Source organism: Felis catus, chromosome F2 (assembly GCF_018350175.1).
Source record: "Felis catus isolate Fca126 chromosome F2, F.catus_Fca126_mat1.0, whole genome shotgun sequence".
Classification (NCBI taxonomy): domain Eukaryota; kingdom Metazoa; phylum Chordata; class Mammalia; order Carnivora; family Felidae; genus Felis; species Felis catus.
In genome coordinates, this window is record NC_058385.1 from 7,200,574 (window position 1) to 7,213,431 (window position 12,858).

Below are 12,858 nucleotides of genomic sequence, written 5' to 3' on the forward strand. Positions count from 1 at the left end.
ATAGTTTTCAGAGTACTGATCCTTTATCTCTTTGGTTAGGTTCATTCCTGGGTATCTAATTGTTTTGGTGCAGTTGCACATGGGATTGATTGCTTGATTTCTTTTTCTGATGCTTTGTTATTGGTGTATAGAAATGCAACAGATTTTTGCACATTGAATTTATATCCTGCAACTTTGCTAAATTAGTTCTATCAATTATTTGGGTCTTTTGGGTTTCCTACATAGAGTATCATGTTGTCTGCAAATAGTGAAAGTTTAACTTCTTCCTTGCCAATTTGGATGTGTCTTATTTCTTTTTGTTGTCTGATTGCTGAAGCTAAGACTTCCAGTACTATGTTAAATAGTAATGGTGAGAATGGACATCGTTGTTTTGTTCCTGACTGTAGGGGAAAGGCTCTCAGTTTTTCCCTTTTGAGGATGATATTGTCTGTTTTTCGTATATGGCCTTTGTGATGTTGTGGTATGTTCTCCCTGTCCCTACTTTGTGGAGCGTTTTTATCGAGAATGGATGCTGTATTTTGTCAAATGCTTTTTCTGCATCTATTGAGAGGATCATATGGTTCTTATCCTTTCTTTTATTAATGTGGTGTATCACACTGATTGATTTGTAAATACTGAACTAGCCTGGCAGCCCAGAAATAAATCCCACTTGATCGTGGTGAATAATTCTTTTAATGTACTGTCAAATTTGATTTGATAGTATCTTTTTGAGAATTTTTGCCTCCATGTTCCTCAGGGATATTGCCCTGTAATTCTTCTTTTTAGTGGGGTCTTTGGTTTTGGAGACATGGTAATGCTTGCTTCATAAAATGAGTTTGAAAGTTTTCCTTATGTTTCTGTTTTTTAGAACAGATTAAGAAGAATAGGTATTAACACTTCTTTAAATGTCTGGTAGAATTCCCCTGAGAAGCCTCTGGCCCTCAAATTTTGTTTCTTGGGAGATTTTTGATTACTGTTTCAATTTCTTTTCTTATTGTGGGTCTATTCAAAGTTTCTGTTTCTTTCTGTTTTCACTTTTGTTAGTTTGTATATTTCTAGGAGTTCATCCATTTCTTCCAGGTTGCCCAGTTTGTTGGCATATAATTTTTCATAATATTTTCTTATAATTGTTTGTATTTCTGTGGTATTGGCTGTGGTCTTTCCCCTTTCATTCATGATTTTATCTATTTGGGTTCCTTCTCTTTTCTTTTTGATAAGCCTGGCTAGGAGTTTATTAATTTTATAATTATTTTGAAGAAATAACCGTTAGGTTCATTGATGTGTTATACTGTTGTTTGTTTGTTTGTTTCTATACCATTTATTTCTTCTCCAGTCTTTAATTTGATCTACCTTCTTCTGGCTCTAGGCTTCCATGTTGACAGGTTCTATGATGTCAGTGCAGAGTCTGACTCGAGGCTTTATCTCATGAACCTGGAGATCATGACCAGAGCTAAAATCAAGAGTTGGTCACTTAATCAACTGAGCCATCAAGGTGCCCTAAGATCTTTCTTTTCTAAAATGTGGGCACATATTGCTACACCTAACCCTCTTAGAACAGCTTTTGCTGCGTCCCATAAGTTTTGGTGTGCTGTGTTTCCATGTTCATTTGTTTCAGGATTTATTTTGATTTTCCTTTGGTTTCTCCTTTCACCCAAGATTTTTAAGCCTCTTTTTATAGATTGCCCCATCTCTTTTCAGAAGAGTTATATCAGCCCTTTAAATATATCAGTTATATCAGTTGTATATACTCTCATTAGTGGTGCATGAGGGTCTTAGACTCATTACACTTTGTCATTAAGGCAGAATTAATAATAAAAAATGGATGCTTTAACTTTAATATACGCTTGAAACTTACAAACACACACTTATTATCCAATTTTAAAATGTAAGGCTAAGGTCTTTTTCTTGTGTAAAGCATTGCATAAGTTAAAAGGACCACACACTCTCGTTTGCATGTTCTTGTTTGAATCTGTATTCTGTCTGATTGGCATCCCATTTTACTCTCAAAAGTATCCTGGTTGGACAATTGTATGGTAACTATATCTGTAATGCATGCTTGATAATTTCCAGTTTCAGTTACAATTAATTGGGATGTAGGAATTTAAGGAGTATTGAATCTTCTCAGGACTTTGAAGAGAAGATTTTCTGTAGTTTTTCATTGTTTCTTTATCAAATAGTTTACATGGTATACCAAGGAGGCTAATTTTCCTCTTCCCCTTAAACGAAAGTTCTTGTGCTGTTTATTCTCTACTTTTTTTTTGAATAACAAAAAATACAGCCTTTTCTAGAACTCACTCCTTCTTTGTATTATCTTTCGTATTCTGTCTGTGTAGGTAGGATTCTGTGTAGGTACTACTAGAATTCTTCTCTTAGATTATTGTTAGCAGTTGATCTACTCATTTTTAAGCCCTATTTCTAGTGAATGTAGTGATTCACTAGGTGGTGATTAGCTGTAATTTTTTTGTTTGTCTGGTTGTCTGCTACTAGGTACTAATAAAGCAAATTAAAAAATACTTATAATTTAAAGAGTGTAGCAGTGGATACACGTTGGCCACTTTGTCTTCTGCTCCAGCTCTTACCATATCCTAGGTGCATTTCTCTGAGATCAAAAAGCCATTGGTTTTGCTCTTCTATTTTAGGGAGAGGACTTGGAAGGACTTCCTTGGCTTTAAATTGAAAAAGAATGTGCTCTAGGATGGATGTTGTCTTATTCAGTCTCCTTTAAAGTGAACCTAAGTCCCTGAATTCAGAAAGATTAAGGAAAGGAGATGTAAAGGAAGAAGAGAACTCTGGATGTCAGAAGTACGTGTTCATGGTTTGGATATGGCTGCTCACTTTGCTCTCTGACCTCGTGTAACTCTCTCTGAGTTGACACATAGAGGTGAGACTAACACTTATACCAGTCTTCAGCAAATCAGGGCTATTTTGTTTTGTAAATTGCTGAATTTCTTAACTCAGAATCCAATTGTAGATCCAAGATGAATTTTTTTAAATATAATTTATTGTCAAGTTAGCTAACATAGAGTGTATACAGTGTGTTCTTGGTTTTGGGGGTAGATTCCCATGATTCATTGCTTACATACAACACCCAGTGCTCATCCCAACAAGTGCCCTCCTCAGTGCCCATCACCCATTTTCCCTTCTCCCCCATCAACCCTCTGTTTGTTCTCTGTATTTAAGAGTATCTTATGGCTTGCCTCCGTCTCTGTTTGCAACTATTTTCTTCCCTTCCCTTCCCCCATGGTCTTCTGTTAAGTTTCTCAGGATCCACATAAGAGTGAAAACATATGGTATCTGTCTTTCTCTGACTGACTTATTTCACTTAGCACAATACCCTCCAGTTCCGTCCACGTTGTTGCAAATGGTAGGATCATTCTTTCTCATAGCCAAGTAGTATTCCTTTGAATATACAAACCAAATCTTCTTTATTCATTCATCAGTCAATGGACATTCGGGCTCTTTCCTTAATTTGGCTATTGTTGAAAGTGCTGCTATAAACTTTGGGGTTCATGCCCCTATGAATCAGCACTCCTGTATCTTTTTGAGTGTTGCAATAGAGAGTGCTAAATCTGATGTTTTACTCTAGAGACCGTAAAGCATGTTTTAAACCCTTTATTCCAATACCACAAGAATATTGTGTTAAAAGTAGTCTGCTGGTCATCAAAAGGTGTCTACTGCAATGTGTAAGTCAAACCATCCCCTTCCATGACTGTGGCCCCTATACAAATATCTGAGAGAGAAGGGCCAGTGTATGTCTGAAGGCAACTTCTTTTATTCCCTCCTATGGGTGGGACATAGCTGTTAATGGATTTGAAGTAGAATGAAAATACTTTGATAGCTAAGTGGAGGTAAGATTTCAGGATGTGCAGGGAGATTAGAGAAGGAGTGACCAGTTAGAAGCCTCTTGTAACATGTCAAGCAGAAGATGATGAGGACCTAAAATACTTCAGTGGGAATATTGGTAGAGTAGAGGGGATGCTTTGAGGAATTTCTAGGAGATAAGATTGACAGGCTTTCATCATTTATTGGTAAAGGAGTATTAAGGGCAAAGGTTACTCTCAGGTTTCTGAGTTGGGTGATTAAATTGTTGATGGGATCGCCAACTAAAGCGGAGATACAGAAGATTTAGGAGGAGTACATTTGGAAGCTAGGAATGTAGGGGAAATTGTGAGCTCTCGTTTGTATATATTGAGTTTGAAGTGTCTGTGACATACCCAGTTGTTTATGTTTAACAGGAAGTAATATATATGAGCTGATGTTGAGGGGGTGGTTTAGATTTTACTTGGCATTTATCACTTTATGGATTATCAAAAGAAACTTCCCAGGGAGCCAGTGAAAAGTGAGAAGGTTAATCAGCTGAGGACAGAACCCTGTGCATGAAAAGGGCAATTGAGAAGGAAGTTAGTGAGGAGGGCGATTGTGAAGTTTCAAAAGGTGCCTGCAGGTTCAGATGGAATAGAGAGGCAAAGCCAAATAAGGACTGAAACGCTTCTGTTGGATTTTGGCAATTAGAGTTCGTTTTGGTGACATTAGTGTGACTAGATCCAGTGGATGTTAGAATTAGCCAGGAACTTAAGATTATATAGACTTACTTCTTGTTTTTATTTTTTAAAGTTTATTTACTTGAGGGAGAGCAAGTGCAAGTCGAGGAAGGGCAGGGGGAGAGGGAGAGAGAGAATCAGAAACAAGCTCTGTGCACTGTCAGTGTGGAGCCCCCTATGGGGCTCAATCTCATGAAGTGGAGAGCATGACCTGGGCTGAAATCAAAAGTTCTCTCCTTAACTGACTGAGCCACTCAGGAGCCCCACCTCTTGTTTGTAAAGATAAGAATGTTGGACAGATAAGAACATTGAGAATCTTTATCTAGGTTACAACTTAAAATATCGCATGCACATAGTAAGTGGTCAGTAAATAGTGGTTGAATGAATTATTGAACTCTTTATTGCCAGAACCAGAACTAGAGTCTTACATCTAGATTCTAACATGAAGTTAGATTGTTGGAGATATTTCTAATTTTTTGATTTAGGCCTGCACTGCTATGATCTTCCCTCTTTTTTAAAAAAAAATTATTTAAATTCCAGTTAGTTAGCATACAGTGTATGAGATCATGAGATCATGAGAACCATGAGATCATGAATGACATGAGCTGAAATCAAGAGTCAGTCGCTTAACTGACTGAGCCACCCAGGTGACCCACATGTTCTTTAATCATCACATTTTTGTGGATTTCTGTTTTCTTCTTGTACTTGGTTTCTTAGTTTTATATCATTGTAGTCAGAGAAGATTTTTGATATGATTTTGATATTCTTGAATTTACTGAGACTTATTTTTGGCCTAACATATGATCTGCCCTAGAGGATGTTTCATGTACACTTGAGAAGAATATGTATTCTGCTGATCTTGAATAGAATGTTCTGTGTATGTCTTTTAAGTCCATCTAGTTTAACATATTGTTTAAAGTCAATGTTTCCTTATTGATTTCTTTGTTTAGATATATTCATTGTTATAAGTCAGGTGTTAAAGTTCCTTACATTATTGTAGTCTGTCAGTTTCTCTCTGGATCTGTTAATATATACTTATACACACACACACACATACATATATATGCATATGTGTATATATATATATATATGTGTATATATATATATATATGATTTAATTGACTAAAGAATATTTCTTGAGAAATTACTATGTTCTACACACTGTTCTAAGTGCAGTTATATGGATGTATACAGAGTAGACAAAAATTCATGCCTTGAAGAAGCATACATTTTAAGATAAAAAGGTATATAAAAGTATATTGAGAACCTGGGGTGCCTGGGTGGCTCAGTCAGTTGAGCATCTGACTCTTGATCTCAGCTCAGGTCTTGATCTTGGGGTCATGAGTTCAAGCCCCACATTGGGCTCTGTACTGGGTGTGAAGCCTACTTAAAAAAACAGTATATTGAAAACTGAAAACAACCAGATATATGATGACATTATCTTAATCATCGTAATCCTACAAAGCAGTCACTAATGCTCAAGTCATATGTATTTGTAATGCATTATTATATTATAATGTGTTATTTTATTTTACCTCAAGTCCCTAAGATTTATGGAATGGATTTTTTTTTTTTTTTTGCACCAGGATAATTTATCTTCCTGGAATCAGTTCTGTCAGGTGTTATTCTTTGGGGTTGTATCAGGGCTTACTGATTAACATGGAAAGGCATTAGGGATTTTCCATGGAAATTCCACCAAATTGCCAAGCAACTTGTAGACAATCAAAGGTTAGTGGCATTCTGTCTTTTGACTAATTAAAAATATTTAACTGAGAGGTATCATAAAATGTCTTATCAGGAGGTTTCAGTGTATAATTGAATAAGAAAAAATACTTTAAAAGCATGAATTACTACTTGCTAATACCTAAAATGTTTTCCAGGTCTCTTTGATGTTATTTTCAACAAAGGAAATATGTGCATTTTCCAGAGTCATGTAATCAGGCATCTTTCTCTTGCTGTTGACAACAGCACTGTCACCGGAATGGTGCGTAGTGATTTTGTTTATTTGCTGTTTATCAATAGTGTTGTATCCATATATAATTTATTTTTATAAGATTATCAAATTGTATTTCCTTTGGCTTTCCCTTTCACCCTTTTCATTATTCTGTTTTGTCTAACTAACTTTTGATATTCTGTTGCATAAATGGTCCTAATTTCAGCAATTAAAATTTAGACAAGAAAACTAGACCACTTTTCTGATAACATTCAAAGTATTAATAAGCCTCCAAAAGGGGACGATCTGATTTCTCAAAGGTCCCCTCAAGGAGCATATTATTGGGGAAGAAATACTAATAACGTCACCTAAGGATGCTTTGTATTGCTTAGTTTAGGTTTGAAAAGTAGCTTTTAATATATAAAGCTGTTTTAAAAAATATATGCATGTTATTTATTTTGAAAAATGAGACCGCATAGGATAGCTGTCATACACTGTTGTAAAATGTTTAATATGTGTTATAACGCTTAATCTTTATATCTGCCCTGTGAGAGAATCCGTTATTATCCCTGTTTAACAGAAGAGGAACCTGATGTGTAGGAGGATGAAGTGAGTGGCTCAAGGTCACATAGGCAGTAAATGTGGAAGCAGGAATTGAACACTGGCATTCTGATTCTAGCACTCATGCTACAGCTTTTCATGTAATGCTATATAATATTACATGATTTTTGACTCGTAGCGTGTTGTTTAACTTAAGGGAAAATAATAATTATTGAAAAAAACTTATATAATTTGTAGGCTTGAAATTCAAGCTAAATGATAATCGGTCACATTTTCTTTACAAAGTCTTTTCTCCTCTGCTCTGGACTTAGCACGTCATCCTGTGCTGTACTTTGTAGCACGTTCTGCTCAGCACAGATCCTGGTCATAGTAAGTGCTTATAAATAAGAATGTAGTAAGTATGAAATCTACTTAATTAGATCAAGAGTTTGAGAAATTTATTTTTCTAAACTCAAATTAAATTTACTTCCAAGCCCCTAACCCATTAGGTTGGTGAGAGTTTCCATCTTAGTTACGACGAGACTCATCTTGTTACACACAAGACTTTTCCTGGTATGGGGGTCTGGGAATATCCAGTAACAGCCCTTTTGGCTTCAGTCCACACCAGTAACTGCTGATGTACTCATCAAACATCACATGGCTTCTCGGAGATGAATAGCCCTGTTGCTTACCTACCATACTTACACAAGAGCACTTTGCTGAGTTTGGTAGCTTTAGTGAGTGCCATGGGCCAAGCCTTTCAAGGACACCCATGTGTCCTTCCTTTTCAGGCCCAATGCCTCCCCAAGGCACTGAGGGGAAATGGGGTAAAATCTCAAATAGTAGTTTGAGCCAGGAATGTTTCCCTGTAGCATAACCTCCTCGATTTGCTTAATTTTTTTGTAAACAAAACCTAATAATGCGTGCCTGTTAATTTCAGCTTTTGGTCCAAAAGAGTCTTGAGTTAGGAGAACACAAATGAAGAAATGAAAAATAAACAACAGAATACAGTAACTCATTAAATTCTCCTGCTGCTGAAGTTTTTTTTGTTGTTACCTGGTACTCTTCCATGAGTTCTGAGAAATCAACAGAAAGTTCTTGGAATAAGACCCTGGAAATCAGGCTGGAAAATCAAAACAATTAAATGACAAAAGCATGTGATAGATAATATGAGGAGTCTATAGAGGGGAATAGACCTGTACATACATAGAATGTGCAAACATTTCAAATTTAATTATTTTCTATTGCTAATTCAGAGTTTGCTCGCTTGTTTGTTTCTTTTTCTTTTAGGCTAGTGGTGGAGCCTGCACTGAGCTGCGAGTGCTTTATCAGCCCAACCGTTGTGCACTTCTTGAGTCAGCATTGGTTCCTGGTCAAACGGTTATTTTTGATCGTCGTGGCAAAATAGCTGCTGAATCATCAGCAGGCTACGCAGACCTTTCAAAAGAATTTGTGGTTTTTGTCAAGGTAAAATGGTGGAAAGTCATTAAAGTTTATATTGCTAAATACCTACTCTATTTCGCTCTATTGAGGAAAGCTCTGGAGTCAGAATGGAGTAATCAGATCTCTTTCCCACTAGGTGGCATTGATGCCTATTGCCATTCTGTTTACCCAGACTGTGGAAGGCAATAGGGATCATAGCTTTAGCAGCACTGGAACTGATAGGAGTGACATCCTTTATTCAATTGAATTTGTAGGTGAAAACCATAAGTGTGGGAATTCTTAGTACAAATTTAGAGACTCTTACATTTGGGAATCAAATGTATATATTTAACTTTTCTAACAATTAGAGTATTTACACTCTTTGAGTGTTGTATATGTGTGATCATTTTATGCTTCTTTCTTTATAGTATGTGCTTCTGAGTTTATCTTAAAAATATTATTGTTATCATAATAAAACAATACCTACCATTTTGCCTATTTTGTGCCAAGCACTTTACTGAGAGCTTTACCACATACAAACTTATATTTAATCATCCTAAAAATAGTGACAGATACTATTATTTGTGTTTTAAATAGAAGAAAAGATTTTCCGAGAAGCTAAAATCTGACTAGTGTAGCATAACTAGTGGATAAATGGTGGATCGTGATTCAAATCAAAGTCAATTTGTCTTCAAAACTTTTTATGCTTACTATATAATAAACACTTCATGACAATATTATTTTTCCCAAAACAACATGATTTTTATACCCAAACATAAGGTATATGTATATGTTTGTTTATGTATCAATCTCTCTCTATCATTGGATTTTTAATTTTTTTAAGTTTATTTATTTTTGAGAGAGAGAGAGAGAGAAAGAGAGTGAGAAAACAGGAAAAGGGCAGAGAGAGAGAGAATCCCATGCAGCTCCCACTCTCAGTGCAGAGTTTGATGTGGGGCTCAAACCCTTGAATGGTAAGATCATGACCTGACCGAAACCAAGAGTTGGGCACTTAACTGTCTGAGCCATCCACATGCCCCTGGGTGTTTAATCTTAATCTCTTCATTTTACCACCTCTGCATATGTTACTGCAAAATATACTTTGACATACTTTGACATATTTGGTTATTTGCTTAGCTTAAATGATTTGAAATTGAATTTAAGGGTCCGAATATGAAGCCTTTAAGACTATGGGAACATACTGCCAACTTTCTTTCCAGAAATGTACTAATTTTAAATCCTGTGAACATTAAACCAACTGTGAAGTTAAAAGGGGACAGCTCACATGACTACCCTCACATCTGCCACACACGTCAGAGTTCCAGGGTCCTTGAGACCACTATCAAGTTTTGGTAATTTAGTAAAATAGCTCAGAACTCACTGGAAGTTGTCATACTCATGGTTATGGTTTATTACAGAAAAAGGATACAGGTTAAAATCATCTAAGGGAAGAGACACATAGAAAGTACCAAATGGTGCAACTTCTAGTTGTCCTCTCCCTATAGAGTGAGGACAGCATTTGTTTCTCAGCATTGATATGTGACAATATGCGTGGAGTATTGCCATTCAGAAAGCTCCCATGAGCCTTGGTGTGCAGTCTTGATTGGGGTTCAATCATACAGAGTCCATGTTGCTCATCTCAGTCTCCAGCCTCAGAGGAGGTCAGCTGACATCTTGTGACTCAAAACTGCCACCCTAATTCAGATTTTTACTATGTGACTGGTTCAAGACCATCAAGCAAACAAAAAACTCCTATCAAGCATAGCAATCCAAAGGTTTAGAAATTACCTTTCAGAATCCAAAGGCAAAGGCCAGACCTGTGTGAGCAAAGTTAATTTCTTTCTCTTTTTTAATTGAAATATAATTAACATACAGTGTTACATGAATTTCAGGTGTGCAATATAATGATTCAACAATTCTATACATTTCTCAGTGCTCATCAGAGAAAGTGTGCTCTTAATTCCCTTTATCTATTTCACCCATTCTCCCATCCCCCACTCCTCTGGCAACCACTGGTTTGTTCTCTGTATTTAAGAGTCTGTTTTTGTTTGTTTCTTTTTTTCCTTAATTTCTTTACTACACAGTTCCTTTCGCAGTATAGGAGAGGATCCATCTTGTTGAACTTGGTGTTGAGTATGGTCTTTAAAAAAACTTTTGACAATTTTTAGAGTAATAAGCTAGGGTGAACTGCCTTTTTTTTTTAATGTTTATTTGCCATTTGTATTTTGTCCTCAGTGACTTGTGTGTTTATGTATTTTATCTATTTCTGCACAGTATTAGTGTATTCTAATAAACTTTCAAGATTTTTTTACATCTTCTTAAGTTATTGGTTGCCTAGGATTTACTTAAAAATACTTTAGTTGTATTTGATATCTCTTTTTATTCATTCATTCCTACATATGTACATTGACCTAATATGCACCTAATAAGGTGCATCCTATAATTCAGGTACACTTGTAGTACACTGTTTTTATTCTGCTTGTATTAATATTATAATTATTTGTTTATATTGATTATAAATTTCTTAAGAGAAGTATTTGTGGTTTTTTATCTTTTTTAAATCTCTGTAGCATTAAATACTGATCCTTTATTCTCAATGAATAATAATTGTTGTATATTATAATGAGCCAGTCAGAGAACCTCCCTTAATTTTGTATAGTTTTGCATAGTAGTTAAATTATTCCTTATTTTGCTCATTTTTAGCCAACAAGTTTCTGTTAAGATTCTGATCACTATAACTTCTGTAAAAGAATGGGCTCTCTTGCCATCTTCTTTTAGCAAAACATGAGCTTGTTATTTACTGCCTTCTGTTCTGTATGTCATCCTGAAGGGCGTGTTCCTGAACAGTGCTGTGGTCCTACTTGCTACGAGTCTGTGCCAAGCCCTGTGTCTCCAGCCTGATGGGAGCTGCACTGGAGTGGGAAGCCAGTCTGAGAAATCCTACTGGAAAGTGCATAAAATCAGCTCTGGTATTTGCATGTTTGAAAGTGTGAAAAATGCAGGGATGTATCTGAGGATTAAGGATGGCCAGTGTGATGGAACAGTAAGCATATGCTTGTATTTTTCTCAGCGAATGTTTAATACGTTTGCCAATGATAGATATGAGAATGGCTCTTTCTGAGTATTTTGTTTTTTTAGCTTTAACCCATAAATGTTTTAGAAATAGGATGTTATATATGGTGGTCCTCTTGACTTATTGAAAAGTTGGGAGGGCAGCCACATGCTTTATATGATTAGAGAGGGATTCTGTCTGACCCTTTAGACATTGCTTCTGAAATGTAATGTGCACACAAATCACCTGGGAATTGTATCGTAAAGCACATTCTAATTCAGATAAACTGTGGTGGGACCTGTGTGTCTGTGTTTCTAATAAGCTCTCAGCTGTTGTTGATGATGTTGGTCTATAAACCATACATTGAGAACCAAGGCTCCAGAAAGTCCCAGCTCAACAATATTTACCTACTGCTTCTTTTGGTGCCTGAATTTCCACCAATGGAAATCCTGCACTTTGAGTAAGGAAGTAATTTTAAAGTCTAAATATTAGGGGATCTTCTTTAACATCCTGACTTAGGAGGGGACATAGAAGGCAACTAACATAACACCTTTCATATATCATAATTCTTCTATGGGTTGAGGGTCGTGTAAGTTTACACATTTAACTTGACTGCTAATGCTTTGTTCCTCTGTTCTTTTCTGAAACAATTTAGTTTAAATTGCATCTTTAAGATAAACCCAGGGGTGCTTCCTCTCCCTTTTCTCCTTACCAGTATGGCATCAGTTATATGGTAGTGTTTGCATGAACTTCTGGGGGTGAGAAGGAGGAAGGCTTAGACTATTCATCATTGTCTGGGCCCCTGTCTCTGCTGCAGACTGGCAAGTCTGTGTCTGGTGAGCTGCACTGGTGTTCAGAGTACAAAGAGAAAAGCACATGCACGCACATATTTAATTAGTATCCTTGATTGACTCACAAGAACACTGTGAAATTTCCCAGAAGAATCCATGGTGCCATGCTATGGCAAACTGGTAAGTGAACCAGTTAAGATTAAAAACAGGTAACGTTACTTTTGGGGCACCTGGGTGGCTCATTTGGTTGAGTGTCTGACTCTTGATTTAGACTCAAGTTGGGGCGCCTGGGTGGCGCAGTCGGTTAAGCGTCCGACTTCAGCCAGGTCACGATCTCGCGGTCCGTGAGTTCAAGCCCCGCGTCGGGCTCTGGGCTGATGGCTCAGAGCCTGGAGCCTGTTTCCGATTCTGTGTCTCCCTCTCTCTCTGCCCCTCCCCCGTTCATGCTCTGTCGCTCTCTGTCCCAAAAATAAATAAAAAAACGTTGAAAAAAAAAATTTAAAAGACTCAGGTCATGACCTCATGGTTCGTGGGTTTGAGCCGTACGTTGGGCTCTGTATTGACAATGCAGAGCCTTCTTGGGATTTTCTCTCTCCTTTT

The 12,858-nt window shown here is 36.7% G+C and overlaps 1 protein-coding gene across 1 annotated transcript in view; it reads left to right on the forward strand.

The window, feature by feature from the left end:
• The window catches only part of RP1 (RP1 axonemal microtubule associated), a 261,683-nt gene that overhangs the window by 120,396 nt on the left and 128,429 nt on the right, over window positions 1-12,858 (forward strand). The window contains 3 exon segments of the mRNA XM_045049704.1: window positions 6,401-6,504; window positions 8,284-8,460; window positions 11,246-11,458. Of these exon segments, the coding sequence (XP_044905639.1) occupies window positions 6,401-6,504; window positions 8,284-8,460; window positions 11,246-11,458 (494 nt within the window).